General features: G+C 48.4%; 9 protein-coding genes across 9 annotated transcripts; 6 read left to right on the top strand and 3 right to left on the bottom strand.

The window, feature by feature from the left end:
• Positions 1–86: 86 nt before the first annotated feature.
• Positions 87–2,171, top strand: K444DRAFT_635093 (uncharacterized protein; the record flags this gene model as incomplete). Its single annotated transcript, XM_024883825.1, has 5 exons — positions 87–102; positions 262–286; positions 344–1,010; positions 1,062–1,289; positions 1,344–2,171. 5 exons carry the CDS (start codon positions 87–89, stop codon positions 2,169–2,171), a joined length of 1,764 nt encoding a protein of 587 aa, XP_024730537.1.
• Positions 2,172–2,191: 20 nt separating this feature from the next.
• Positions 2,192–3,381, bottom strand: K444DRAFT_541184 (NAD(P)-binding protein; the record flags this gene model as incomplete). The annotated part of the gene is made up of 3 exons (XM_024875775.1): positions 2,192–2,435; positions 2,485–2,878; positions 2,955–3,381. The coding sequence occupies 3 exons, from the start codon at positions 3,379–3,381 to the stop codon at positions 2,192–2,194; spliced, it is 1,065 nt and encodes a 354-aa protein (XP_024730536.1).
• Positions 3,382–3,830: 449 nt separating this feature from the next.
• On the top strand, positions 3,831–4,804 carry K444DRAFT_540849 (alpha/beta-hydrolase; the record flags this gene model as incomplete). The annotated part of the gene is made up of 2 exons (XM_024875745.1): positions 3,831–3,941; positions 4,010–4,804. The coding sequence occupies 2 exons, from the start codon at positions 3,831–3,833 to the stop codon at positions 4,802–4,804; spliced, it is 906 nt and encodes a 301-aa protein (XP_024730535.1).
• A 1,214-nt stretch (positions 4,805–6,018) lies between these two features.
• Positions 6,019–6,546, bottom strand: K444DRAFT_541194 (uncharacterized protein; the record flags this gene model as incomplete). Its single annotated transcript, XM_024875777.1, has 1 exon — positions 6,019–6,546. The coding sequence occupies one exon, from the start codon at positions 6,544–6,546 to the stop codon at positions 6,019–6,021; it is 528 nt and encodes a 175-aa protein (XP_024730534.1).
• A 2,446-nt stretch (positions 6,547–8,992) lies between these two features.
• Positions 8,993–11,007, top strand: K444DRAFT_655845 (uncharacterized protein). The gene is made up of 3 exons (XM_024886040.1): positions 8,993–9,404; positions 9,461–10,151; positions 10,202–11,007. Exons 1-3 carry the CDS (start codon positions 9,104–9,106, stop codon positions 10,803–10,805), a joined length of 1,596 nt encoding a protein of 531 aa, XP_024730533.1. The 5' UTR covers positions 8,993–9,103; the 3' UTR covers positions 10,806–11,007.
• Positions 11,008–19,582: 8,575 nt separating this feature from the next.
• K444DRAFT_655844 (gamma-glutamyltranspeptidase) lies at positions 19,583–22,103 on the top strand. Its single transcript, XM_024886039.1, has 10 exons — positions 19,583–19,793; positions 19,845–20,014; positions 20,074–20,125; positions 20,171–20,245; positions 20,296–20,432; positions 20,482–20,542; positions 20,592–20,736; positions 20,787–20,842; positions 20,893–21,420; positions 21,495–22,103. The coding sequence occupies exons 1-10, from the start codon at positions 19,790–19,792 to the stop codon at positions 21,971–21,973; spliced, it is 1,707 nt and encodes a 568-aa protein (XP_024730532.1). The 5' UTR covers positions 19,583–19,789; the 3' UTR covers positions 21,974–22,103.
• Positions 22,104–22,676: 573 nt separating this feature from the next.
• On the top strand, positions 22,677–23,251 carry K444DRAFT_667920 (uncharacterized protein; the record flags this gene model as incomplete). Its single annotated transcript, XM_024887352.1, has 2 exons — positions 22,677–22,754; positions 22,827–23,251. 2 exons carry the CDS (start codon positions 22,677–22,679, stop codon positions 23,064–23,066), a joined length of 318 nt encoding a protein of 105 aa, XP_024730531.1. The 3' UTR covers positions 23,067–23,251.
• Positions 23,252–23,629: 378 nt separating this feature from the next.
• K444DRAFT_142334 (uncharacterized protein) lies at positions 23,630–24,142 on the top strand. The gene is made up of 2 exons (XM_024870544.1): positions 23,630–23,748; positions 23,903–24,142. The coding sequence occupies exons 1-2, from the start codon at positions 23,667–23,669 to the stop codon at positions 24,019–24,021; spliced, it is 201 nt and encodes a 66-aa protein (XP_024730530.1). The 5' UTR covers positions 23,630–23,666; the 3' UTR covers positions 24,022–24,142.
• A 187-nt stretch (positions 24,143–24,329) lies between these two features.
• On the bottom strand, positions 24,330–25,883 carry K444DRAFT_667919 (uncharacterized protein). The gene is made up of 2 exons (XM_024887351.1): positions 24,519–25,883; positions 24,330–24,472 (listed from the first exon to the last, which is right to left on the bottom strand). Exons 1-2 carry the CDS (start codon positions 25,677–25,679, stop codon positions 24,455–24,457), a joined length of 1,179 nt encoding a protein of 392 aa, XP_024730529.1. The 5' UTR covers positions 25,680–25,883; the 3' UTR covers positions 24,330–24,454.
• Positions 25,884–27,750: the final 1,867 nt, after the last annotated feature.

Here is a 27,750-nt window from a genome sequence, read left to right as displayed (position 1 = left end):
ACTTACCTAGACGGAATCAAACAAAAGGGACTGTACGAGGACAATGAATCAACGAGCTGCGTCGAGGGTTAAGAAACGCCAGCAATATGTTCGCAATGCATGGTGAGTTCATTCGTTCCAAGCGAGCCAGGCGGTATTGACAGATAAACAGTAATCAATGCAAGAAACGTAAGGTCAAGTGTAGTGGAGAGCGTTGCTGCCAACAATGCGCAACTCATAGAGTGCGGTGTACATACGGAGGTGTAACTACTTCGTCACCAGGTCCAGGCTTACAGGCTTCTTCAAGGTGCTCCATTTGTATTTCTAAGTGTTGAATTGCAGCCAAGAAACTGACGAACTCTAGGCATGAAGGACTTGATGATATAATCATGCAACTACAAACAAAATTGGATGAGGTGCTGCAGCATATGAGAAGGACCAGCCCAAATGACCAGACTCACGATACCGAGCTGGACGCATTGCTTCTTCAGACCGCACAGAAGGTAGACACCTGCCAAGCTACGATTGCAGGAAAAGACACTCCGCGACAAAGACCCGACGGCGGTGGGTCAGATTCACAGCTTCTTACGCTGGATTTGCCCACCGCTTCGCCCTCATTCACACCTGATGAGCTCCTCGTCCTTGACGAAAGCACAGCAGAACCTACACCTTCCATTCCCTTCTCGGGGGATCAAGCACTCGAGTTGATTGAATCCTTTCGTTTCGAGGCTAACTGCTTCTATCCGTTCATCCCATTTAACAACTTAACTTCGCTGGCTAGTATCGTGATGGAACCTGTCAACGGCGCTCATGACTTCAGTTTAAATGCCGAGTCCGAAGACTGGGATGACATGGTTGACAATCGGAATACAGATATGCTCAAAATAGTTCTAGCATGCGCACTCGCATCGAGGTTGAAGAAGGAGACTGAAGATAGCCGTTCTATGATGTGTAGCGTCTCGGAGAAACTCACCATTAGATTGAGTCGACCCAACTTTGATACCAAGGACATAGCCCTTGCAGCCTTACTGGTCAGTTTCTCAACCACCCCAACTTGTCATATGTTTTGACTGACCTTGCAGAGTGTCTATCATCTTCAATGCGACGAGACCGTCTTGGCTTGGAGGAAAATCAGTATTGTGGCAAAGATGTGTCAAGAACTGGGACTCCATAAATCAACAAAGGAGCATCCTCAATGGGTCACGCGGATGTTCTGGTGTATCTATGTCCTCGATAAACGATTCAGCTTTATGGTCAACCTTCCTTTCACTCTTCAAGATTCAGAAATCGAGCACGTTTGCCCTGAATATGTCAGTGTTCTCTCTCGATATATTTGGTTCTAGGCTGACCTGTATTTTCCACAGGACGATTGTCTAAAGTACATTTCGCCATTGATTAAATATGTTCGCATCGCGGCCCGATTTGTGCCGACGATGCCGAAGCTGGGAACCAGTTACATAGAGCTGGAAGCCTCGACCCGCACTTCCATCGATATCGAGGCCGATCAATGGGCAATCTCAACCTCAATCAGCACCTCACCCAACGCTCACTACACAAAAGCCGACGAAGCCCAATTCCATAAATCCTTCGTCACAGTTTGCAGAAACCAATTAAAAATCGGTCTTTACAAGCACATCCTCTTCTCCCTTCCCAGCATCGCCCAAAACGCTCTTCTCTCGCACAAAGCAGTTTTCACCGCATCCGAGACAATCCAATCTTGCTTCCAGCTGCAGAAATCCACACCCATGTATCATTTGCAAGCAGTGCATTTCAACTTTTTCGTGCTTTCGGCGGTGGCGGTGCTGTATTTGGCGGTTAGGCATGCACCGCTGGAGTTTGGCGATACTCCGAGGGAGATCTTCACGGGGCTTGAGATTTTGAGGCCGTATTGTACGTCCGGTCGATTGTGTGAGCGGGTTCAGGCGCTAGATAAGGCCATGAGGAGACTGGGGTACGATGGGATGGGAATTGGTCCGCAACTGGCTTTGAATGAGAGTCCGGAAATTCTGTATTCGGTGGGATGTGACTGGGCGGAAGAAATGCAAGAAAGCGAGCAATTGATGGGTCATATCCCACGACTGGAATCTTTCTCTCCTTCGCAGTCCCAAGCTCAAGCCGACCCTTGGAATGACGGGACATGGGTCGAAAGCTCAACACCTGCATCACGTCTGTGGCACCCATGGGAAAACTAAGAATGGATTGTTTGAATCGCTCAACTTTTCAACACCTGGTTCACACCATTCCGCATGCTCTCCTGTAGCCAGGATGGGAACCCCCTCACGCCCGAGACTACACCCAGACGTGCAGGCAGAATCAGCTGTGAACCGTACCCAGACAGCACTTGCATCACGACCGCTTCTGCCACGGTCTCCGGCTCGAGGACGAAATCTGTGAAATTGCGATTTGCGAGAAGAGATTCGATCATCGGTGTTCGGACCCAGGTTGGATGGACGACGCTGCACGAGGTCAAATATACCATCTCCTGGCCATGGAAAGAATACTCACGTAGTTCGCACCTTCCCCGCCCCATACCTCGCCTTCAATTCCTGACTTAACCCCTCATGAAAAGCCAGCGCGCTCGCCTTGCTGCACGCATAATCCACGTTCTGTGCATGCACCAGGAAGCTCGCCATACTCGCCATCGTCACCACATGCCCATGATTCCTCTTCGCCATGTCCGGCACGAACTCTTTTACGAGCAGGAAGTGCGAGATGGTGTTTACTTCGAAGACGCGCCGGATCTGGGTTGCTGTTTCTGCGAGGATGGGGAGATTGGCGCCGATCCCGGCGTTGTTGATTAGAACTGTGGGGGGGCCGTGTGCTTTACGGATCTGGTCTGCTGCTTCCTTGATCTCAGATTCAGAAGTAATGTCGGCTTTGTAGAGGTGGACATTGGGCACTGCTGTCATCAGCCATTCGTCTCACAGTTTCAGAAACCCAATAAAGTCAGATCTTAACGTCAAAGGGGCAAGTACATGAATTCAGTGCCTCGAGAGGAGCAACGATATCCAATATCACGACCTTGATTCCTCTCTCCGCAAACATCCTCACTATCACAGCTCCCATCCCTGAACTTCCTCCAGTGATTAGAACGATCTCTTTCGTCCAGTCCCAGGTCTTGTCGGTGGTGAAGTTGTTCGAAACCAGTTTGTTCATTATTTTGTGTATCTTTCGGAGTAAACCTATGACGAGAAGAAGGCTTAGAATGGTCCGCATCCTGGTCGAGTGGAGAAGCAGTTGCAAGCTTTCAGGGAATGGCCATTTCGATAAGATTGAGGTAGGAAATTGGTATGCTGCGAGAAGGAGAGGGCCTGTGAGGAGGGGTTGCAGGATGGTGAGCCTGAGTGGCGCAAAGGCGGCTTCGAGAGTGAGTCCCTCGCGGGGTAAAATCGACTTTGGCATTTTCCGTACTGGATTGTTGAAGTGACCGATCAGAATGATAAATTCTGAGCTGTTTTTACTAACTTTTCAAATTGGTTATTTCCTTGTGCTGAGTGGGTGTTTTGGGTATAAAAAAAGAGGCGTCCGGAATGGTTCCGAGGTGAGGCGGGCCGAGGCGTCTCCCCGAAAAAAGCGAGAGAACGTGCGCCGCCAGTTTCCGGAGACCATTCCGAGCTGGATTCTACGGTACTACATTGGATTGAAGAGTTTCTTTAGGTGACTCGGCTCCTTTGACGATTCCGAACTACCGGAATGCTAGTCCAGTGTAGAGTCACTAACTGGTACAAACTTGATCCTGGCCGAAGGAAAGCATAGAATAAGCCAATGCGTTCTGAAGTTTTTGAACAATCTGCCAACACGGAGGAAAATATCCGTTACAGAGTATGAAATCTATTGCGAGACATCTCGAGATGACAGCAAGCCACCGTGATGTCGAGTTTAAAACTCTAGATGGTTTGACTTTGAAGGCGTGGTTCTACCCCGCTGCTGCAAAAGGGCCCTGCATTATCATGAGCCATGGGGTAAACAACCCCCCCGCCGTGTTCATTCACCCTTCAAGAAGAATTGAGCTGACAAAAGTAAATCGAAGTTCGCAGGAATCAGACACCACAACCTCTCCCACTTCGCCGAGTGCTTCCAAGCTGAAGGCTGGAGTACCCTCGTCTACGACGACAATCGCAACTTCGGGGACAGCGAGGGCCTCCCAAGAAACGAAATCGATCCCACATTTCAGGTCAGAGATTATTTCGATGCGTTCGACTTCGCGGCTTCGCAGTCAGAGGTTGATGGGGCAAGGATAGCATACTGGGGCACCAGTCTCTCGGGCGGGAATGCCATTTGTGCTGCTGCGATAGACAAACGTATCAGAGCAGTTGTAGTCCAAAGCCCGTTCGTCTCTGGCGAACACCAGACTGCGCCGCTGGCAGCTATGCTGCCGGCAATCTTCGCAAACCGGACAAGTGTGCGAGAGGGGAAAGCGTCGGTGATGGTTCCCGTTGTACCGGCAACGCTTGAGGAAGCGGAGAGTGGGAGGTCGCCTGCGGTGTTGGGGACAGTGGAGACGTTCCACTTTATGAACGATATGGAAAAGTCGGGCGGAGAGTGGAAGAATGAGGTTACGCTGCAATCAATGTTTAACCTCATGGCCCATGAGCCTAAAAGATTTGTGCATAGGATTGCGCCGACGCCGTTGTTGATGGTTGTTCCTGAGCAGGATACGACGGTTGAGACGAAGGCCCAGCTTGATATGTATCGGCTTGCTTTGGAGCCGAAACAGATTCATCTTGTAAAGGACTGTGGTCATTTTGGTATATATGGCGGTGGGGTTGGGTTTGATGAGAATATCAGGGTTCAAATAGAGTTCCTGAGGAGGATTTTGGAGTGAGGAAGATCCTTTCCTGTGTGACTACATTAATAAAAAATCAGGATATGTAGGCCAAAGCGTGAGGTGCTCGAGAACGTGAACGTTGTTTCATGCCTCGCGTTCCCCCTCTCCACACACTAGCCCATTGACTTCCCTCTTGCAACGCAATCACATGTATGAACACCTTATCGTCCCGATGGTCGCTTTCTGATCGGCACATCAGCATCCTCCTCTGCCATTCTCTTCCTGCTCGACTTGGTCGCAGGTGGCAGTATGGGCTTGGGCACGATGGCATTGGTATCCGATTTATGCTTCATCGACTAGCACCCCTCATGATCCCCCTGCTCATCGCAACAAGACCACTTGAAACCCTCTGAATATTCGTCCTTATCTGCAAAGTCGCTAGGATGGCCCCATTGTTCCTCAAGGTCGTTCCATATTCACACTTCATCATCCCAGACGATTCCCAGTCCTTGGTTTAGAAAGGTTAGATATACGCCATTTAAAAGGAGCTTCCACAAACCCGGATGCTAGACACAATCGCCTTTGTCATTCTTCGTGACGTCGAATTCGTCATCGGGGCGTCAAATCCTCATCGCCGAGTGAGATAGGTCGAATTGGGGTATCTTCCTCCTCGCTCTCTTCGCTTTCCTCTTCATACTCTTCCCATCTTCGGAGTCCGAGCCTGCATGATACCTGATTACGTCTTTGTCCGGGACCAGTAAGCCTTTCTCAAAACTCTCCCTCAACGGCTGCACGGTCTCGCAATATTGTTTCATCCACAGCCTGGGTCGCATATGATCCATCGCATCAATTGCTTTGCTCAGTGCCGCTAAGACAACTGGTTTCGGAGGCAAGTCTGCCTTGCGGACGCCACTCTTCATAGCCCCCAGCGGCTAGCATTTCGCTCGAGGCATGCTTGCTGAGCTGAACTGTTCGCAGAATAGAAAGCCGGGGTGCACTGTACGGTATGAGCGAAGTGGGTGGCTCGCGTGTTTGCGATTGGAGTGGGTGTCGTGTGAGCTTGAAGGCAAGTGAAGTGTGAAGTGAGGTTTGAAGGAAAGAGACGGGATGTGACGGAAATTGGGCGTGCTACCCCTGAAATCGAAATTAGGGTCAGGTGATGATAAACTTCTCGTAGAAGGATTTGTTTCTTGCAGCGAGGACCCTGATTCATACGCAAGTGCCATACCAATAGCACAAGGAAACGGAGGTCTCTGTGGAAATATCACCAGTCACAACTCATGTCTCCTCTTCTGGCACCCTGGATCATCCAGCGGGCCTTCACAACACGACCACATGAAACCATCTGCATGGTCAGGATCATCTCTCAGCGACCAGATGTCCCCGTGGCAGTCCTCGTCCCAATCACACCAATGCTCTCCCTCGTTGTCAATATCCACACCGCGTGGATGATGAAGACAGGATTTCGTCTCGTTGTCATGGACATCAAATCTTCGCTCACAGTTCCTACATCGTGCGTATGTTGGCCGCTCCATTTCCTTCTCTGCCTTTCGTTTCCTGCCGGCGGACTCGGGTACAGAAACAGGGACAGGAACTGGATACCGAACTTCGTTCACAGCCGCCTTATGTTTTGTCGACTTGCAGCCTTCATTATCCCCAAGTTCATCGCAACAAGACCATTTGAACCCCTCAGCATAATCGGAATCATCTATAAAGTTGTCTATGTCCCCATGGCAGTCCTCATCATGATCGGCCCAGAAATCGTCGTCATGGTATGCCTCTTTCTCGCCTTCGCACATGCAGGTTAGTGAAGGGTTCAGCCGGTTGAGGAATTGTGCCAAAATACCTGAATGCCACCTGCAATCTCCCCTATTGTTAAAAGTAACATCAAACTCAGCCTTGCAGTTGAGGCATGTGGCGTATTTTGGGACCATTTCGCCATCTGCTGCTGCGATCGGTTTGAACTTCTTCCTCGGTTCCTTGTCCTCATCTAAGTCATCGCTATCATTGTGACTGCCATCCTCCTCCTCCTCCTCCTCCTCCTCCTCACTACTTTCATTCTCGCTGTTCTGGTCATTCTCAGAATCGGAATCGATATGGTATCGCACCACCTCTCGGCCAGCCACAAGCAAGTTCTCCTCGAGCTTATTTCTCAACGGCTCAATGGACTTGCAGTAATGCTTTACCAACGTCTTTAACCGGTCGTGAGACATGCTTTCGATTGCCCTTTTCAGGGCGGTTGAAAGCTCAACTGACTCTGGAGGTTCCTCTGCCTTCTTCCCTGGCGGGCCATTCCCCACGGCCTTCAGTGCCTGTCGTTTGACTCGTGGCATGATATTGAGCCTCGCAGGCTCGATATCTGAGCTGTCTCCGGTGAGGTCGATAACTCGCGAATTCATGGATTTCGTCTCTCACTCTGATCTGCTAATTGGTGCAGGTTGCCGGTGTCACGCTGCAGACTTGAGATTGGGAGACGCGAAGTAAACAAAGCGCGTCGGCCCCTGTCCTCAATCTACCGGCTGTCACATGACCATCCCGCCATTCCTAAAGGGGACTCAGGGGTTCCGTCTGGAAACCTCGTTCCTTTTCACATCTTTTTATCAGATGCACATGCGGCATGAAGTCTCAGCCTCAGCGTTTGTGGATGATTGAACCAAGAGACCTGCTTCTTGGCGAAAGCCACGAGCTGTTGTTGTGTTTGCGTGTCTCGGAGATCCTTCCAACATTCGTGGAATCGGTGAATACGAGATACGTTCCACCGCAGCCTGGCGCAGCCAGGAGCTGAATGCATCCTTTCGGGCTTACTTTAAATTTGGCCCCCAAGCGCGCTGGACTCAGCCCTGGTCCAGGTCCGACAAGTCGAGACCAAGTGGTCAAGTTTTAATGAGATGTGCTGTTTTCGGGCATACGTCGTGACACAGAGAACCGTCGGCCTTGAGAGACATCGTCTTCAATTCTTGGCGCCATTTCAGCATGTTGTTCTGTGTCGTATCCGAAGTCATGCCTAGAGAGATGCGTGATCTGTGAAACATTTGTGACTTCTACGCATTCCATCCATCTATCAAAGCTGCAGAGCCAACACACGCAGACTTCTTTTACAATCTTATACGAAGGAAATGAAAACAAGGGTTTTTGAGCTTCTTTGAAGGGGTAGAATCAGCCTTCTTAGTCGAGGAACACATGTCGCCGCTTGTTGGACTCAGGATGCACATGCGAGTTGACCAGAGGTTCATGAGAAGGAAAACCGCTCAAAGTCTTCAATGCTCTCTCCCTTTATGCGGAAATATTGTTTTCCTGTGTTTCTGTCCCTGCTTTTGATTACATATTCTGCATATCTGGACAAGCCAGTTTAGGGGGTAAATACTAAATAGACCCGAAGTTAAACGGAAGTTTCCGACTTCTCAACTTTCCCCTCCAGTTATGGCGAAGAACGCCAAACCATCCTTTTGCAAAGGCTAGCTTGACAAGATAAAGTTTACGTTTTGTCATAAAAACTCCAGTTCCTGTTCAACGGCGATGTCCAGGCCAATTGTCTTTCCACAAGTGCGCCAGACCAATCATGCTTCTCCCATCCAACCCCAAGTCAATTTTAAGGTTCTTGGCCCCTCAAGTGGCCGTCAACAAGCAAGGCGTCGCACGGCGCTAAACCGTTGTCAGCCCCTCGCCATGTCGCAAGCTGTACCCCTGAACGCGGGTTCCTGCATTTCGTCTGGCTGCAACACCATACCTGCATCTCGCTTCTAAAATCAGAAAACCAGATCAGATGATTTTCGCCAACCCCTTGGCACACCCAATTTGGGGCTCAGCGAGTCAATAGCTCAATGGGGATTATGCGTGGCGTCGGAGCTGACCCAGCGATCAATCACTGGCGATGCCGAGGCTCGCTAAGCTGAAGGACTCTACAAGCGTGGAGAGGCAAGGCATTCTCAGGAGACATCCCCAGATTTTTTATTTCCCGCTGCTCTGCGGAAACGCATCCTTCCCGCGACAAGAAGCCCCCTTTCGTGCATGATTGGAGAAGGGTCCGTACCTGAGCGGAAATATGGGCCCAGTTTTGCACACGATCAGATAATTCTTCCAGCGAGGAACCGTCCTTGGCATGAAAATGTGCAAATTTGACCTGTTGTGAGTTGTCAACCTGCTCAGCCTTCGTTTGTATGTCCGAGTAGGGGTCAGCGGCTGGACCTTGGAACGGGTATATATCTCATGGGCGTCCAGGAGGAAGTTTTCCGGGCAGACTCATCACTCTTTTGATCTCAGTCACTTGTTTTCAACTACAGTCACTCATTAACAACTTAATTGCGATCTCAAGTTCTTACCTAATTTTTCCCGTTCAAGCTCCTTTGGTTCATCAACATGAAGTTCTCTACCATGGGCCTGATGGCCGGCCTTGCTACCTCTGCTGTAGCAGAAGATCTTCTCTTCGTCGACACCTTCAAGTTCGATGAATACTTGGAAGCAACAACCACTCTTGGATACACAGCTAAGGTGGTCACTGAAGCTGAATGGGCTGGCATGACCACAGCCGACTTTGCTGCCTATAAGGCCATCGTTATTGCTGACCCAACTTGTGCAACTGACCCAACTGACATTACCTTCTTGCACGATACCAACACGGTCTGGGGTCCAGCCGTTCAGGGTAACATTGTCTTGATCGGTATGCACCTCGCACACAATCCTTGACCTAGAGACAACGAGACTGATGTCATCCAGGAACCGATCCCTCTTACCATGATAATGCTGGAGAAGCCGGAGCCGTCACCCTGATCGACAACGCCATCCGATTCGCCGCATCAGGCAAGACCTCAACTGGACAATCCCAAACCGGTCTCTACTTCGCCCTCTCCTGCTACTACGACTCCGTCGACACCGCAACCGTAGACGCCCTCTCCTACTTCGGTGACTTTGAAGTCCGCGGTAACCTCGACTGCTACAACAAAGTCCACATCGTCGCTTCCTCCCCAGCTCTCGGCACGCTCGATGATGCTGCCCTCTCAGATTGGAGCTGCAGTGTCCACGAAGCCTTCTCCGTCTACCCATCCGTTGGAGTCAACGGTTTCCAGGCCTTGGCCATCGCTCAAGACATCATTGGTGTCGGCTCCCAGACCTTCGGTGACGGAACCATCGGACTTCCCTACATCATCAGCCGCGGCGCCACACCAGCTGGTTGCGGAAACGGTGTCTGGGAGAAGGCATTTGGCGAGGAATGCGATGATGGAAAGAACAACGGTGTTGGGGATGATGCTTGCTCCATCAGCTGCAAGTGTCTCTCTGGTCGTCCGGCTGGTGATGGAACTTGTCTTCCTCCTCTTGGCGGCTCCTCTTCTTCGTCCACCAAGCCGACCTCAACTCCTTATGGTAACTACTCCACAAAGGTGGTGACTGCCACTACAGGGTCGACAACGTAAGTCTCCCTCTTCCACAAATACCAGGACAGATTACTGATGAAAACAGAACGTTCTGCCCTGGCCCATATGTGACCCCAACTCCTCCCGAAGTCTACATCATCGGTGTTGAAGTCATCATTGTCATCGAGATCATCGAGAACTGCAAGACCATCGACTTGACCGAGACAATCACCGAGTACATCACATCAACTTGCTCCTCCATCAACAAGCCAATCTGGAACACCGACATGCCCGGCTACCCCTGCTACTCGTGTGCGCTCTCCAGCGCGGGCGTCACCTACAAGGACTTCATTACAGCCTCCGTGACATCCTGCCACTCGCCTCCTCCTACCTACACCTCTTCGCCACCCGTCGTCGTGCCCTGCAAGACCTGCCTTCCTTACACTCTGTCGACTTGCCCCGCGTACACGGAAGTTGCGACCGAGTACTACGTTACGGCGACGGCTGCGAGCTCGCATGTCCATGCTGCTGAGACCGTATACCCGACAACGTCGATCAAGTACTTGCCCAGCGCAAGCCCGACAAGCAAGGGCTACCCCACGAGCATGAACAATGGGACGCTGGTTACGTATACCGGAGCTGCTGGGAGGCTTGAGATGGGCTTGTTCGCCGTTGTTGCAGCGGTTCTGGCTGCTGCCGTTGGTTTGTAGATGATTTGTGGGAGCGGATAATGAGACGGAGTAGGATAATGCATTTGCAACGAAGGTTGCATGAATTGGAAAGCGAAATAGGATCAAGGACTTCATTATTCATGTGCGCTTTGCGGTGACCTCCTCGCTCGAGGGGTGACTTGCATTATATAATTACAACCAGCAGAGAATTCAGGTTCCTTCAATCGAGCTTCCGTTCTCCACCAAATATTCTTCGATGATGCCATTCGACTTCTATTGCGTATCGCTGCCCTTGCTTCATGTGATTTGATTCCCTTCGATTATATCTTCCCTTCACGCCATATTTTCGTAAGGCGGCTAAAATACACCTTCAAGCAGAGCTAAGCATTGACCGCTGCGGGCCTAGAGAGCATCACACCATCAAAACTAGCTGCCGTCTTGGTCTAGGTCCCTGAATAAAAAGAATTTTCCCTCTGTGTTAAATCCCAGTTTGAGCTACAGTTCTTTCAGGGCGGGAATCTCAAGGGTTCGTAAAGGGACGTCGCGCTGCTGTTCCTTCGCCCCGCACAATGAACACAGCTCACAGACTCCACAAAATTCATCTTATATGAAATGATTACTTTTCAGCAAGCCATCCAAACCGTGTTCCCGCCTCGTTACATTATATTACTCGTCAATATAATATTATTAGTGATGTATTTTCTCATAAGCGCTTTGGGCCCTCGTGCTTGCCATTATCCACACCCCTGGGAAGGCACGATAGTGAGGTTTAGGGAAAGAAAAGAGACTTCAAAAAGAAGATATCTAACTCACGTATAAGATAAACTGCGTATGTACAAAACACGGCCGTGTATTTTAACGACATCGGCTGCGGTTTCTAGAAGTATATACAAAAACAAATTTGAACATCTCGGAGTTTAAGCAGAAACAATGAATAGTAAGTTCATTTTTCGTGTAATTTAGAGCAAACAGCCCTCGATTCTGCCAGAGAAATTAGATCCTAAATACCCTGTAAAGTAACGCGGCGTATTATACACTTGTGCGGTAAATGATGGAAAGTGATGTCTAATGTAATTGCACCTCCTGAACTAATACACAGTATGCTAACAAAACTATGGTTCTTTTCAAATACATGGACTTGTTGCTATAGCTTTGGAATAGCCCAAATACAAGGAAAGACAAAGAGGTGATGGGTGTGGTCACGTGATATTTACCTTGCACATACTTCGTTATCACTTTGAAGCTCAGTATACATTCCTAGAGTGTAGTCATGACTTGGTGCACAGCGTAGAGCGCCTTCGACTTCTTCTAAAGGAATAGTGAATTGAAAAGTTGTCTTTGGCAAAACAAATTATGACTGCTGGAGCTATCTACGAAAATAAATGGAATTGAATACATGGCTTTCTTTTCCGTCTGTCATCTTACGATCAAGAAAAAATACTGGTTACCATCGCAAGAACAACAATTCAATCTAGCTACACACATCGTCAGAATCCAGATCACTCTACTCGCTCAGTTCATCTGCCTCACTGAGCAGATCCACTCCATCGATCTGACTCGAAACTGACTCCGGCACCGATTCGACTGGCGACGTTGTCCCGGACTTAGAACAGCCACCTGGATCCTTACAGTTATCCAGCAAAATCCTAAGTTTCCCTGCAAACATATCCAATTTCGCACTCGCCTTGAGCGCCTCCTTGATATCTCGCTGAAGCTGCTTAAGTTCGATCCTTTTGGCAGCAATGCCAGACTTCAGGTTAGATTTTGCTTCAGCGGCTTCCGCAATTTGGGTTTCCAAGCTGGACTTCTCTTCTTGCTTCGCACGGAGGAAGTTTTTCTTCTTCATGCCATTCTGAAGGACATCTTGGAGACGCTCGACGAAGATTGATTCGACTGCACCAAGAGGGGTGGAAGGAGCGACCTCTTTCTGACGCCTGCTTTTGTGCTCGACGAATTGCAAAGTGACTCTAAATTCGTCCTTCAGTCTTTCAAATTGTTGGCACAGCTTGTTGTGCTTTTCTCTGGTACTATCCAGCTCTTTGACACTTTCCCTCAAAAACCTGAGACATGATTTTTCCTCCGCCCTCAGACGTCCAAGAGCGCCCACGTGCTTTGCTGAGCTAGAAAGTTGATCGGAGCTGGAACTGCCGTTTGTCATACAGGAAATGGACTGAGGATTAATAGCCTCCAGCCGTGCAGAAAGTTCTTCGGGATTTGGCGCCAGGTCTCTGCCGTGAAGCTGCGGATAGTTTCCGAACTTGTCTACGCCTATGACACCACCATTCGACAGGCTGGAGAGCTGTGTGAGGTTTGCTCCTTCTGAAGCCCCTTCCATTGCTGTCGTCCGGATATTTGGTGCTGCGGCAGCCGCGCTGGGATGATTTGTTGAACCATCAACGGGAAGATTGATTTCACCCCACGAGCCAGTCCTCTTTTGCTTGCTTCCAAAATGATTCGCCTGGGTTCGGTTTTGTGAGTTGTTTTGATTGTCATAGAATGATGGACCATTTCCGGACCCGAAGCCATAGTCTCCGCAACTGGGACGCTCGTTCATCATAGACGGGTGTTGGCCTGAGCGAGGAGATGAGAGTGTATCCAGCTCTCTAGATTCGTTCGAAGGTGTGGGTTTCGTTGTAACAGGCGGCGTGGTCATTCTCTGGCTCGTCGCCTTTTGGCGTTTCTCCCGTTGTGATCTCCTTGTAGAAGCTTGTCTTTTTCTTGATCCTCCTAGAGTATTTGGAGATCGAGTCTCTGGCGGTATTGAAGTTTGTTGTCGCTCGATTTGTCCGTCCCAAGTTGGGCTTAACCATGCATCCGTAGAGGGGCAATATACAACGTGGTCCTTGCCGTCCCAGTATAGATACCCCCACTTCCTGAAGTTGTTGAACTTGTTGATGATAAATTGCCCAAGCCTCTGTCCATTTCCCGAAGGGATTTTGAGGTGCGCTTTCAATTTGTCGCGGCGTATTTTGTCTGTCGCTTTGTCGACACCTGGATGGTACTTATAATACCTCATCCACTTTATCACGATTGTCGTCCGAGGCACATCTCCAAAAAAGGTGAAGTCCTCGTCAGAATGGACCGCTGTCAAGGAGTTGGCAGAGTGGTATACTAGCTCGTCGACCGTTCCACGATTCTCGTTGGTCTGCTGCGCTTCCCTTAATTGTAGGTGTGGTTGGATTCGGAATGTAGTTGGGCAGACAGCCTCTTTGCTTCTGCTTGGATTCATGGGCTGAGGCAGTGGTGAGCTTGAATTGCTCTGAGGACATCGACCGCCAACATCTGCTGATGGGGATCTCTCTGTACTCTTCGCTGACAACTCAGAGCTTCCAGTGCGTATTGCTGCGGGAAACGAACCCGATCGCTCTCGATTGCCGTTGCCTTGTATTCCAAGCGACACGGGGCGCCCATTCTGCATTGTTCGGCGGGTGGTTACGCCGATTATAGGTGACGGAGAGCGAGATGTGCCTCGAAGCATACTGTTTTGGCTGAGAAAGTAATTCTGTGTATTGTTGTTTAGAATCTTGAATGTCGGTGTCAACTGAGTTGGTAACGGTGGCAATGCAGGCGACCCCCAGTTGATCGTGCTTGAGGTTCAGGTAATTTCTGACGATCGGTCAAAGTGGCGCTTTTGATTTCTGACCTTCGCCCAGCTGTGGAGGCTATTCCTGGAGGAGATCGGCGGAACTCCTGACAGGGTCGTTGTTGTTTGCCTAGCTTGCCACACCTTTGCGAATTTCACGTGTATGCTGATGGATACGAGAGCACGGCGTACAAAGCTTGAGAAAGATACAAACAGGTCACCAATCTCATATGCTGTAATCTGTTTTTAGACTTCCCAAGTGGCATGTGACAACCAAGATGGCGTCGCTGAAACGCGGAAAGAAATTGTCCACGCCCAGCCCGTCTGTATCTGTCACTATCTGGCCAAAGCGGACTGGGTGCAGGCAAGGAATCCAAAGGACGATCTTAAATACGGATACAAGCACGCCGACCCGACTTCGTCCCTGGCCAATCAATTGGCGCCCCTTGCACGCGAACCCCGCCGGTGGCTGACCATTGTGGTTGTTCATATGCCACCAGCACAGCCCATGCAACTGTCTGTAATCTGTATCTGATATCTTTGAGTTCACGGTTACACAACCCAGGTTGCTTTTTAGACTCCTGAGCCACAATGGCGGTGTGAAGGCAATGTCAGGCAAGTGGCTTTCCTCCCAGTCAAGCATGTGGATACACGGTTACGCTTTTATGAGCACTGGTGGAGACATTTTCCCTGTTTTCTCGAGGTTTCAGAACCTGTCGATCAAGATACATAGATTTTCCAAGCGACACGCCAACAGGAAGTTTTGAATACTTCTCAATGCCCTCGCTCCTTGTTGGATTTTCTCGGTGGATCACAAGCCTGGCTAGTGAGACATCACAAATTGAAACCCACATGAATGAACAAGGGCGAAATCACCAATGAGGATGCCTATTTTCTTGCGCCCCCTCAGGAAAAAGGTTGTCAGAGGCGTATTATCTAGTTTCGAGGCGCCTGCAAGCATGATAACAGTTACAGCCGGCCGATTCGTGGAAGGTAGATTGCTCGTCCCTTTTTCATCCTCCTCATGTCTCTTGTTGAAGGCAAAGTCCTGTGCAAAACATTCGATATACGATACTTCCTCTCCCAAGTAGCTACTTCTTTGTGTCCCCGCCTGCCCTTCTCAACACTGTGGATATCCAATTTAGGCACCAACAACGGGGACTTCGATCTTCTTGGCACCATGGCAACCCATGCTATCGCTGGTCAGAACCTTCTTGGGTTTGACGCGAATGACAATGGCACTTGTGCAAGGTGCAACCTTGAAATACACAAAGGCCGGTGTCAAGTACCAGGTACCCTGAATTTGTCCTTCTGGTTCTTTGTCTGTGCCATACACTAATATGTATCCACCGACAAGATTCAGACCAAGCACGTCGTCGTTCCACTCGACTTTCCGGTGCGTTATCTACCTCAAACCCTTATCCTCGCACTTGCAACACATCTTGCCACCCCTCGATCTCTCCTGGCAAATCCGGAGACTTATCAGCTTCACAGCTGAATTGGGAGCGTGTTGCTAACGATAGTCCAAAAGATTCCCGACTTTCCAAGGCTCATCCGAAAGCCAACTGGCCCAAGTCAACCTCATATCGAAGAGCAACAAGGCCACGGTCCGTACCAAACAAAAGAAGGAAGGCAAAGAGGGTACAAGAGAGAGGGCTGGCCAACTACAAAAGGGCCATTTATAAAGGTGATTACATGTGTAGTCATGCTCTCACCATAATAGAGTCAAGGCTAATCCTCATCGCAGTCAAGGAATTCCACAGTCCTGATGAAAGTATCAGCAACCTGGCGATGCAAATCATGAACGATTTTATCAACGGTCAGTCAGATCGACCCCGTTCAGAGATGAACACATACCAGGCTTGGAATGCGCTGATCTGAGAGCTGATTGTTACCTAGATATGTTTGTACGGATTACTACTGAAGCAATGAAAATGATGCAGTTGGGCAAGAGGTCCACCCTTTCAACACAATCAATTGCTACAGCGTGCGTAGTCAGCTCCTATGACTTTCCCACCGTCAATGTTCCCTCAGTAAAAGCCATCCGATGCTAACACAATCCCGGATTTATAGAATCCGCCTGATCTTCCCGCCCGAAATGAGCCGCCACGGCCTCCAGGAGTGCCAAAGAGCTCTCGAAAGGCTGAATGAAAATGAAAAGAAAAAGTCCTCGACACGTTGAGCTGAAAAGACGCACCATATTGCGCGCAAGCAAAGTTGCGTCATAATATTCCACGTTCAGCACATTGGAACTCAACCCCATAGCTCCCCTGCCGGTGCGTTTTTGCCCTTATCTTGCCACGGTATTTGAAAATGCTAATATGCAAGACTAAGCAAGTTATTCGAGTACCTAAAAGGAAAATTCACTCCACGTTTCGCCTTCTTAGATTAGCTAATCTCTTCAATGTGTCTGGCTAAGTGGCATGTCAATTTATCCAGGCGATTTCTCTACGTTTCCTTGAAAGACAGCTATTCTTGGAGGGGATGTATGGATTGTTTTGGTACATCCTTGCCTTCCGATACTGCTTGAAGATGGTTAGAAGGACACAGCTTTGTGCGGATGTACCTAACATCCTTTGGCTCGAAATCAAAAATGGAACACCATCTACGGCGAAGTCAGGAGAGTTTTGGTGGGATGAGCTGAATTCCAAAACTATTTTCCCTTCAAACACCAATGGGCTATATATTCCGTTGAACGAGATGTCTTTACTACCAATGAACGTTATTGTTCTTACTTTGCGGACCCATTAGTGGCAGGGTTCGAGTTCCGAATAGTCATTCCCCTCCGTATTACTCAAATTATTGCACGGATATTGTAAACAAGCAAGTCCTTGTGCGTTACTCGGTAATTGTCACCAAATGGAAGTCGTGGGCAAACTAAATGGTGTCTCCGATGTTCAATTATTCAAGTTGGGCAGTCATGGAATTACCACTATTATGTTTTTGAGGAATTGACTAAATTTTACAGACTCGACATATATATAGCATGTACAACACGGCGGCGATTGGCATTAAATACTCAGAATGATCTCGCAGTATCCGAATACAAGTTCTCAAAAACAGTGTCACAAGTAAACAACGGGCTGCACACTGTGCACCTCAACGTAGTTGCTATTCTTTAAGTAAGAAGGCATGCATACCACTCCAGAAATAGAATGCTTTCACAGGGGAAGGAAAGCGTATACATTCTTCCAAGTGAACCGAACCGCATTGCAAGACAAGATATACAATAGAACAGACCCGTATCGGCATTTAGCACATCACCACTTTCTAACTACCAACCTACTCAAAGCCCGCCGCGTCCCTTTCTTTGGGGGCCTTTCGGTATTCGAAGTCAATTTCCGTTTCTTTTCTTTTCATTTCTTTGGCCTTAGGCGTCGTCGATTTGGTGCGGTGCTCGGTTGCCATGCACTACGGATCTGAGATCTCGCACTCGCAATAACCCCAGAGGAATCCAGATGCGTATTTGGGGTCCTTTCATGCTCTCGTAACTGCCGTAGAAATCTTCGTCGTAGTCTGCCAAAATCGAGGCCTCCTCGTCGATAATTTGGTAGTTCTCTGTAGGAATATCAGACATTTCCAACATGGGAGGTAGGAGACAGCTTGCCGTCATGCAAACTACAGTTTTGGAGGATTGAAATCTCTCCGCATTATGCACACTCTGGGAGGTCGTCGAGTGTCCCAGATGCTGCATTCTTTTAGAACCATCTGCAGACGGGGTACTTCCATGGCGACCCCAAAGTATTCAGAACTATAAAGGGTTATCTAGGAAACCTGCATAAGTGCCACGGTAGGTTTCACCGTATTTTAAGGCGATAACAGTAGGACTGTAGGAATCTTTTCTCCTATAAACTTGTTAGCCTAGGTCCGTATAGACAGCAGAAAATACTTCGTTTACCATTGCGCCAACTGCACCACCCCTCTGCCTCAGGATTGACCTTTGCCCGCAATTTACGCAGAGCGGGCTTTCAACATAGTGTTGGGTTGAAATGCGACCTTGCTCATTCGGTCTCCGATCACTACGGGCTCATGTAGCCTTCGGTGGGTCGGAGTCATTTTGTTCTCGTCGGTAAATCGGTTGTCTATGTTTGGCACCGTGTATTTATCTTTCGAAGATGGTTAGTATCTTAAGACACGTCGGGGTTGGGTTCCTTACATTGGTGCCAATTACACATTGCTTTCGCGTTGCATCTCGATTGAAATTCTTCTGCGGTTTGACCAGACCGGATTCGTGAGGGGAGTGTGCGGAGCCGACATGCAGCCTTTTTTCGGTCAACTTGCTTTTGCAACACCTCCATGTATTTCCGGGTTCGCAGCGGGAAGCAGCCGCAAAAGTGTAACTCACAATAAATTACGAGTCAGTAACCTTAGAAATTTTTAAAATAGTATGCATACATTTATGCTATCTACAGCTCTCCTCCGTCTTGCTACCTGGACAGAAAATATCCCACAAGTTGTGCGGGCTGGGTCTTGCGTCCTTACCATCCCGAGTAAGGGCAAGTGGATCTTCGGGCAGCCCCCTTTGATTCCAAAGATCTTTTTTTTCTTGGCCCGCTTTCCTGTTTTTGAATAGTTTCGCAGTATAAATCTTTTCCATTCTTTTAAATCTCTCCCGTCAAAATTCTCAAGCTTGGACTCGGCCTCCTGATCGGAGTCGTGTTCATCGACATTCTCTCTCACTCCTTTGACCATCGTCCTTATCAGCCCTTCACAGCTTTCCGCCTCTTCGCCCGACGTATCACCATGGGGCAATGATGCCTCCATCACAGGCACACCCTGCCACAACCGAACAATGTTTCTAGTGTTGCTGCTATGGCAAGCAACCATCTGCAAGATCCACCGCACCGTCCCCTCGGGCGCAACATCGATAGCCCTCTACAACGCACGACTGATGTCTGTTTGTTGCTTAGAGTCTGAGAAGGAGGTGTGTTGATTCGTGGCTGACTTGAAGCAACGGATCGAAAAGGAGTTCATTCAACGTCAGAGACATCACGTTCATCATTGCTCGAGGTCTTCGTGAGATCTACGAACGCTCTGATCATCTTGGCTGTTGTTGACTCGATAGGTTTCAAGTAGGGGGGGGGGGGGGGGAATGATGTTTGGGGAGACGCGACTGGACGCGTCTGGTGACGATGTTCCGGGGTCTGCTGACACATCCCTGCAGGGCTGCTCTGCCTGGCTTATCTTAACGCCGACGCCGAAAACAATTGAAATCCCCACAACACCTCTCTCAACGACATCTCAACCGTCACTAAATCCACAAGGACGAATCTGCAGTTCTTACATACCCCAGCTCAGCCTTGCCCTAAGGAAGACGTTCAAGCCAATCCGGGAGAGAAGAGGGTCTCCGAGGTGAGATCCCGTTGTGGCACAGATAAAAGTGGGGAGGCTGTCGTGCTTTCCTTGTCTTTCTTGCCTCACGTAAGACGGTTCTCTCTCGATGGGTAAGCTCCAATACTTTGGTTGCACATCTGTCATCATTAACAGTGATACAGCGCCTTTAATCGGCCTTATCGGGCACGCCTCCCGGGGTCTCCTCTGGCTGCTCTTACTGAACGGACATCTCGTCAACGCCGTCCCTGCGCATGGAACGGATGCTCTGGGAGCGGTATCGAGTGAGAGTAAGACATGTAGTGAGATTGGGATTGAGTTGCTCAGACGAGGGGTGGGTTCCTTCCATGTCGATGGAATGAAGGGACATTGGGACTGATCACGTGCTTAAAGGGAAATGCAGCTGATGCGATGGTTGGGACGACTCTTTGTGTGGGAGTTATCGGTGAGTAAATGTCTGTGTTTGTGAAGATTTTGCTGATTAGAGAAGGCATGCAACATAGTGGGATTGGAGGTGGTGGATTCATGCTCGTGAGGGATTCCGATGGGAATTACGAAGCGATAGGTGAGACTGGAGATGGGATTTGGTGTAGGGCAAGTTGCTGACGATGCTAGACTTCCGAGAAACTGCTCCCGCTGCGGCGTCTGAAGATATGTATAACGATAATATATACGGGAGTCTTCGTGGTGGCCTTGCGAGTGGTGTCCCGGGTGATCTTCGAGGGCTCGAATATTTGCACAAGAAATATGGGGTACGTGTCGTGTCGCTTCTCTTCCTGAATTCAATTGATCGTTTCTTAGATACTTCCATGGCGAGTCGTTTGTAATCCAGCTGTTCACGTCGCTAGACATGGGTTTCGAGGTATTTGCATTTTGCCAAATCGAGTTCACAGATACTGACTGGCAATTAGTGACGGAAGATCTCGTCCGGTATATGGATGTAGGACATCACCACGGTGCATTCTTGGTCGAAGATCCTCAGTGGGCTATGGATTTTGCACCAAACGGCACTTTGGTCGGCGTCGGTGACATGATGACGAGAAAACGATACGCGAAGTGGGTCTTTTACTACCTCTTTCTCTAGTTATTTTCTAACTTCGTGGTAGCACGCTCGACGAAATCGCCAAGCATGGAGCGGAAGCTTTCTACGAAGGAAACATTGGTAAGTTTTTTACTTCTCAATCACATCCAGCAGCCTCTTAACACCCACAGCAAAACAAACTATCAACGCCGTCCAATCAGCAGGTGGAATCATGACCCTTGACGACCTGAAGAACTACCAAATCTCTATCCGGGACCCCATTAGCATCAGATACAAAGACTTCACTCTCCACTCTTGTAGTGCGCCAAGCGGTGGTTCGGTCGCTCTCAGCATCCTCAAAATCATCGAGGGTTATGAGATGAGTAATCCAGAACTGCGAAATCTCAACTACCACCGCCTAAATGAAGCGATGCGCTTCTCGTACGCCGCTCGCTCTGAACTTGGAGACCCCGATTTCTTCGGCTACATGGCCGGATTCGAGGCCCAGATGTTGAGGGAGGCAACCGCAGAGCGCATCAGACGCAGAATTTCAGATCATCATACTCATAATGTATCTCATTACAGTCCGGTCAAGTACTCGCTTCCTGAGAATCATGGAACATCACACATCGTCACAGCGGATGCATCTGGGATGTCCATTACTTCAACGTCAACCGTGAATCTGTTGTGGGGGTCACTGCTCGTTGTGCCTGAGACTGGCACGTCCTCCTCTCTCTCTCATCTGATTTGATTTTGGAAACCTTTGTGTACTGTGTACTGATGTGTGGAATAGGAGTAATCATGAACGACGAAATGAATGACTTCTCAATCCCCGGCATCCCCAACGAATTCGGCTTCATCCCCTCCCCAATAAACTACATCGCACCCTTCAAGCGTCCTCTCTCTTCTATCAGCCCCATAATCGTCGAGCACTCCTCCAACCGTTCTCTCTATGTATCCATCGGTGCCGCCGGCGGCTCTATGATCCCGACCTCAACAGTACAATCCATCTGGCATGTCCTAGAACATGGCATGACTTTGCCCGAGGCATTGAACGAGCCGAGAATGCATGATCAGTTACTGCCGGCTAGTACGCTCTTTGAGGGGAGGTTTGATAAAGAAATTGTGGAAAGCTTGGGAGAGAGGGGTCATAATTTGACTTTCACTGGGAATTATATGGCGAGTGTGCAAGGGGTGAGAAGGCTGTGGAATGGGACCTTTGAAGCGGCATCGGAGCCGAGACAGGTAAACAGTGGGGGGCTTGCAGTATAAATTCGTTGGTTTGTGCATAGAAGCTTATTCACCGAGCAGGGAGCGAAACCGGTACGGTGAGTGAAATGGAAACAAGTATTACATAACACGAAATTTTAGATTTCTAAGTATAATTCCTAACAGCTATTTGGTCATGACTAGCAATAATGCGGTGACAAGTTGGATTGATCGAATCATTGCAGACAGGGACACATACTTCCCAATTGGGATTCTCGCTTACTACCCAAAAGGGATCATATCCCCAGTCTTGCAGGGTTCGCACAGCACGCTTCACACTGGTATTGGACGATTTCTAGAAACCCAGATTGGTCATCGGGTTTAAGAAGAGCTACAGGTGATGGCATGATTATGTCAATAGTTTCTGGATGTAGTCTGAACTGTGACGTCCTTAATAAGCTTCCCCACAATGCCCTTCCATTTCTTGATATGCGATCATCTGTCAGACGCCGTTCATGAAGGATCGATTAAAGAGTTAATAATCTGGAAGCTGAAGCTATATACAAGAGAATCACATGCTAGTGAAGCGTGCTAGCCGAGGAGTAGCACCTCACTAAGCGTGGAGCACGTGACGCCGTAACCGTACTACAGTATCTAACATCATCCGCCTTATAAATGTGAAACAGCCATGTCCCAATCTTGCCCCTCATATACTTTCCAAAACCGAACCAAAACCTTCCATGTCAATAGTCCAATCCAAAACATCATGGCTTCCACAACAGACAAGACAGCCCACTCCACCAAGCAAATCGTCTCCCTCATGAACACCAACCTCATGGACGTTGTCAATGAGCGTTCCCCCGCCACCCGACTCGCTACCATAAAATCAATACACACCCCGGACTTCATTTTCTAGCCCGACAAGAGCTTCAAAGACCACACAGAAGTCGACGCCACCTGTGTGCAAGCCCTGCTTGGCAAATATCCAGGCTGGGTTTTCAAGGCTGCGGGACCGGTCTCGGTGAATCACAATCTGGGTGTGCTTCCTTGGAACTTTGGACAGGAGGGCAAAGAGCCGCTGGTTCGTGGGACGGATATTACGGTTATTGCGGGGAGAGACGAAGACGTTGTATTTGTTGATGGAGGGGGATACTGAGGCTGAGGAGTTTCCCTGAGAAGTGCGCTGACAATCTTGCGGAATCTGGTTATTTCGTCCAGTCATATAATTTATGCTAAGCTGGGATTCTCGTGGGTTTGGGAGAGGGAAAGGCATTATGGTTGGATGATTGGTACTTTTGTGGGCTTGAGAAAGTGGTTCGAGTGTTGTGGCGGCTGGGCGGGTCGATATCAACGATAATGATTTGTTGAGAATAATATTCACAACTCTCCAGATCATGCGAGAAGACAGGAACAGGAACTGTGTGGTTTTAAGCCCCTTTTGATTATTAAGTACCTCATGGTCTGGATCCTGCTCTGCGGCATATTTTCCGACTCGGGCAGCCTCTTATACTTCATGCAAATCTCCAAATCATGGAATGTTGAGGGACCTGGAAATTGCGTCAATCATAATGCCCTCAACTACTCCATCTCGGGCTTCAATATCTTGAATGGTTTTGGCATTACCGGTTATTCCCATATTCTTTCTAAGAATTTGCTGATCGCAGGGAAGCAACGCGTTGTGCTGCTGTCTGTTTCCTTATGGGTTCCTGTAAGTTGGGAGAAAAACAGAAATTCATAGTGAAAAGGTGTGCTGATAATGTTTAGGCTTCTAATGGTGTCTGTGATCCGGCTCAAGTCTCTTTATGGCGATGTTACTAGTCCTCTTTTCCAACAGACAGGTATGGTGTTTTCTATACCTCAACAGCTTGACCTCGTATCCTTTCCTTGGAAGTGCCCGAAACTGTAAGACAACCAAACCATGCCAGTGCAAAACGCTTCTGCATCGCACCGAAAGAGATTAATAAACCCACTTGCTAACGAATTCCCAACCAGCAATCGGCGTCGACATAGCTCTCTGGCCCGACCTTGAAATCGAAATCACCATAATCTGCAGCTCCGTCCCAGCCCTTCATGCATTCATCTCGCGCATCATCCTCCAGCACCCCTCTTAGGTTACGCGAGCAACACCCAAAGCTGCCTCCAATCCCACGTCCTCAAGAGTACGAATAGCGATGGCAGAGACAACAGGCGGAAGATCAATATGAGAGAGTCGATTGAGATAAAGAGGCATCTCAATAGTGGCGGTGAGGGCTCGGAGACCGATTTGATTTATTCAAAATGAAATATTTTGAAAGATTTTTTGCGGAGCTTGGGTTGTTAATTTACCAATTGGAGGCTGGACCAGTGACTTGCTATGATAAATCACGAATTAATGATTTTTAACCAAAGAAAATATTTCCACAAGTTGACCATTATTACTAGACATTGTTTGATATCCGGGTTCTTCATTGCCCAATGCTCTTCTGCGATTGCGCAAACTCCCTCAATCTATCCTCCACACTCGTTCCGTTGTACTTCGGTCTTGGAAACTTGAGCAAAGATTCTCTAGAAACGTCTACTGGGCTACAATCATGTTAGCAAGAATCAGAAAACAGGAACTGGCCCAGACCAACTCCTGTTCTAAAACACCGGCGTCATGCAACCGAGAGCTGTCCCAGAACACATATCCAAATTGCCTTAACCCTTCTCCGATTTCATTTTCATAACTAGGCTGGACGTATAAGTCACAGGGTTGGTATTCGTGAGCCCAAAGCCACGCTTCGTTCGCTTCGCTGACATAATCTCGATGAAATTGAATTTTGACTCCAGCGGATACTTTTTGCTGATGCTCATCTTTTTTGGGTTCAATCAATTGCGAGTAATACGAATCTTGATCCAATGCCTCAGATAAAAAGTCATGTGGCCACTTGCAGTCACAATTGTCCTTCACAATCTGTAAGAGTTGGCCGTCCTGAGCCGTGAAAAGTGATACTAGAGTAGGAAGCTTGAGCGTAGCGAAGTATCGATGGTATGATTCCCGCCACTGGAGCTTTTCGGAGGTCGAAAAGAAGTCAAACTCCCAACGGCTGTTATAAATCGGTTTGTCAAAATCCCACCTCGAGGGACCAGCTGCTATGAGAGCGTTGTAACCATTCTCCTCTACTTCTTGCCACTTTTCTAAGACCTTGTCGATCACGAAATCGTTGACGCAACTCAGCCCCTCGACCTGCCAAGATGGGAACAAACACAAGAAGCTATCACACTGCTCAGGGGCATAAATGGTGTCCTTGGTCTTTCTCCTGTAATCACAAAAGAATAAGTTCCCGTATATTTCAAATCTGTAGAAGCCTCGGAAAAGTCTTGATTTTTCCGTGTCAGACAAATCCTCAAGGTCATAGCAACGGCCCTCTTGAGGTGCCTCTTCACTTTCCACTCTTCTAAATCTATGGGTGGCAATATGAAGTCTTTCGCGAACGTAAAGGCTTGCCAGGGATTTGACACTGTGATGTTGTCGCCATAGAGGGACAGCAACTGCACCCAGTGATGTTTGTTGAAGGGGTTGATCGTGGGAAAGTTCGACTTCATATGTAGCAATCCATTCGAGTGTTTCTTTTTTCGACACGATCCCACGTAATAACCGTCGTAATGATCGTAGAGCGGACTGCGCTTCTTGGAGAACATCGGCTCCAATTTCCCAGATGATGACCGCAGAGAGAATAACGTCTCGTTGATCACGAAAGATGGCGAACATTCGCGGTGATGCTCGAATGAATCCCCAGAGAACCTTCATACTTGGCGCATTACCAGCATCAGGAAGAAGATGTCAGGGGCGAGGTCTTCCAATCTAGCCATGCCGGAAGGCTGATGACTGGGAATGAGGCTTTATCGCCGTTGTGGGTGGGCTAAGGGGCCGAATGATGCAAACAATATCTCCAGTCAAGAGGAAACGATCTGAAATGGCCGGTTGATATGTAAAGAGAAATGTGGTGCTGGGGAAATTGGTGGGGGGGAAGGAAGTTCGAAAGATGGGTGGAAGATGTTGGCGAAGACGTTGAAGAACAGCTGTGGCACATGACTTCAATGTAAGCGCTGACTCCTATCAGATCCTTTCTCCTTGTTCATTATGCGCTTTTGCTATTGCAACACTCCAGATCGTTCTAACCAGTGTGGAAAATGTCAAGATTAACCTTGCTGTTTCGCTAGACGCCAAGCTTCCCTCTCTTACCCACAACTTGGTCGCGCTGAGCTGGGCTGTCTCACGATGGCGACCACGCCGCCTGGTCACTTTTTTGGCTTGGACCCGGTGTGATTCTTTCGCCCTCATTAAAAGATCCAGAACCAATAGTGTGAGCCCCAAGTTTTCAGCCTCAATTTTGGGTTCGATCTCAATGTATTGGCTGTAACGCAGCTTCTCGGCAATTGTACTTCAATGCCGTACGCGTTCACTCGATACTCAGCCCCAAGGTCTCCAGGTGGCCAAATCTTGATACCGAACGCCAACGCTTCTATTCCAAGACATGCCAAATTCAGTTCAGGATCACGAGAATTTGTACATAAATCATCCAAGTAAGGCCCCAAGAAGTCTCAAGGCAGGCGCCATTGAACCCATCGAGCCAGTTTCTCGTTGACTCTTCATCCACTTTATATCAACTTCTTTTGATTCAAGCAAAGATATATTTACATGTATTCTATTCTCATTTGATATGTCATCCTCTACTTCATGGACCAAAGATCCTAACCCATGGGCCCATGAAATGGTAGCTCGAAGTCAGCAATACCATCATTACGGTAATCATCTCATCCCCGAAGCCCAGAGAGCAGTACGAGAATGGGTCAAATATCAGCTGGACAGGTATCGCGAAATTAAGCACACTGTATCCGATGAATAAAAAATTCTTGTTGGAAAACAACACGCCGGGTTGCCAGCCAGAGCCCGCATCGGGATTCATTCCAAAATCAAAAGTATGGGAGCGCAGAGTTGGCCAGTTAGTTACATCTGATAAACCTATATTGAATTTTGTTAATTGTTTTCCATAGCTGTAAAATGCGAGGCACATCTGATAAGGACTATCCTTACGCGTACGAGAGTTAGGAACAAAGATAAGCATTTGTATCAATGCAGTGCAACCTGAACACCGGAACAAATGTAAGAAAGAACAAGAAGTGGCGTATGGGACAGGCGGAGTGTGACCTGAAATATTATAAGAATGGTTATCCGTGACCTGGTGTTTTCTTTGTCTTTATAATCTCCTCATGATATATTGTAGCTTTTCAGGGCATTTGTTGTTACGGGTACTGGGTTTCTTACCGCTTGCAATTTGTTGAGAATGGACGTAATTCGGGATTGGACATTACTTTGGAGTTTGGTTCAATAGTCAAGAAAGAAAACGTCAATCTAACTGGAAAGTGACAAGTAGCCTCACAGTCATTGAAATAGCCATGCCCAGATTCCGTCTGGCTTATGTGATCCCACGGTTAATTAAGGGAGGTTTAATACAAGTCTCTATGTTTGGTGCAGTAAGGCTTATCAACAGAACGAGGTCCGTCAATCCCCGGCTTTGATGTCATAGCTGACACAAGCCACTATTGATAAAACTGTGAGATGTATAAGACGTAAGTAAGGGAAAGCTAGTAACCCTTTTAAAAAGGGATTTGAAACGATAATAAGTCTAGGTGCTAATTCGCATGAAAATTTAGCTAGCAGGGAGCTTAAAATTTTTAAACGATCAATTTGGAGTAGGGTAGAGAAGTGTTCGGGTAGAGTCTAGTAGAAGGTATGAGTGAGTAAAGGCTTAGCGGGAGGCGCGAGGGCATATTCTCCTTAGAAAAACCTAACGACGTTATAGTATCAGAAGCCTCTG

Source organism: Hyaloscypha bicolor (genome assembly GCF_002865645.1).
Source record: "Hyaloscypha bicolor E unplaced genomic scaffold K444scaffold_141, whole genome shotgun sequence".
Taxonomy (NCBI): domain Eukaryota; kingdom Fungi; phylum Ascomycota; class Leotiomycetes; order Helotiales; family Hyaloscyphaceae; genus Hyaloscypha; species Hyaloscypha bicolor.
The sequence above is the reverse complement of the archived record's forward strand: the minus strand, read 5'-3'. Positions and strand labels throughout refer to the sequence as shown.

Excerpts from the sequence above, each read along its gene's own strand:
- K444DRAFT_655845 (XM_024886040.1), top strand. The coding sequence starts at position 9,104 with ATGAAGTTCTCTACCATGGGCCTGATGGCCGGCCTTGCTACCTCTGCT. Across the intron at positions 9,405-9,460 it reads GGGTAACATTGTCTTGATCG|GAACCGATCCCTCTTACCAT; the intron begins GTATGCACCTCG and ends GATGTCATCCAG. Across the intron at positions 10,152-10,201 it reads GCCACTACAGGGTCGACAAC|AACGTTCTGCCCTGGCCCAT; the intron begins GTAAGTCTCCCT and ends TGATGAAAACAG.
- K444DRAFT_655844 (XM_024886039.1), top strand. Across the intron at positions 20,015-20,073 it reads TTGAGTTGCTCAGACGAGGG|GGAAATGCAGCTGATGCGAT; the intron begins GTGGGTTCCTTC and ends ACGTGCTTAAAG. Across the intron at positions 20,843-20,892 it reads TTTCTACGAAGGAAACATTG|CAAAACAAACTATCAACGCC; the intron begins GTAAGTTTTTTA and ends TAACACCCACAG.
- K444DRAFT_142334 (XM_024870544.1), top strand. The coding sequence starts at position 23,667 with ATGTTTAGGCTTCTAATGGTGTCTGTGATCCGGCTCAAGTCTCTTTAT. Across the intron at positions 23,749-23,902 it reads TCCTCTTTTCCAACAGACAG|CAATCGGCGTCGACATAGCT; the intron begins GTATGGTGTTTT and ends ATTCCCAACCAG.
- K444DRAFT_667919 (XM_024887351.1), bottom strand. The coding sequence starts at position 25,679 with ATGAAGGTTCTCTGGGGATTCATTCGAGCATCACCGCGAATGTTCGCC.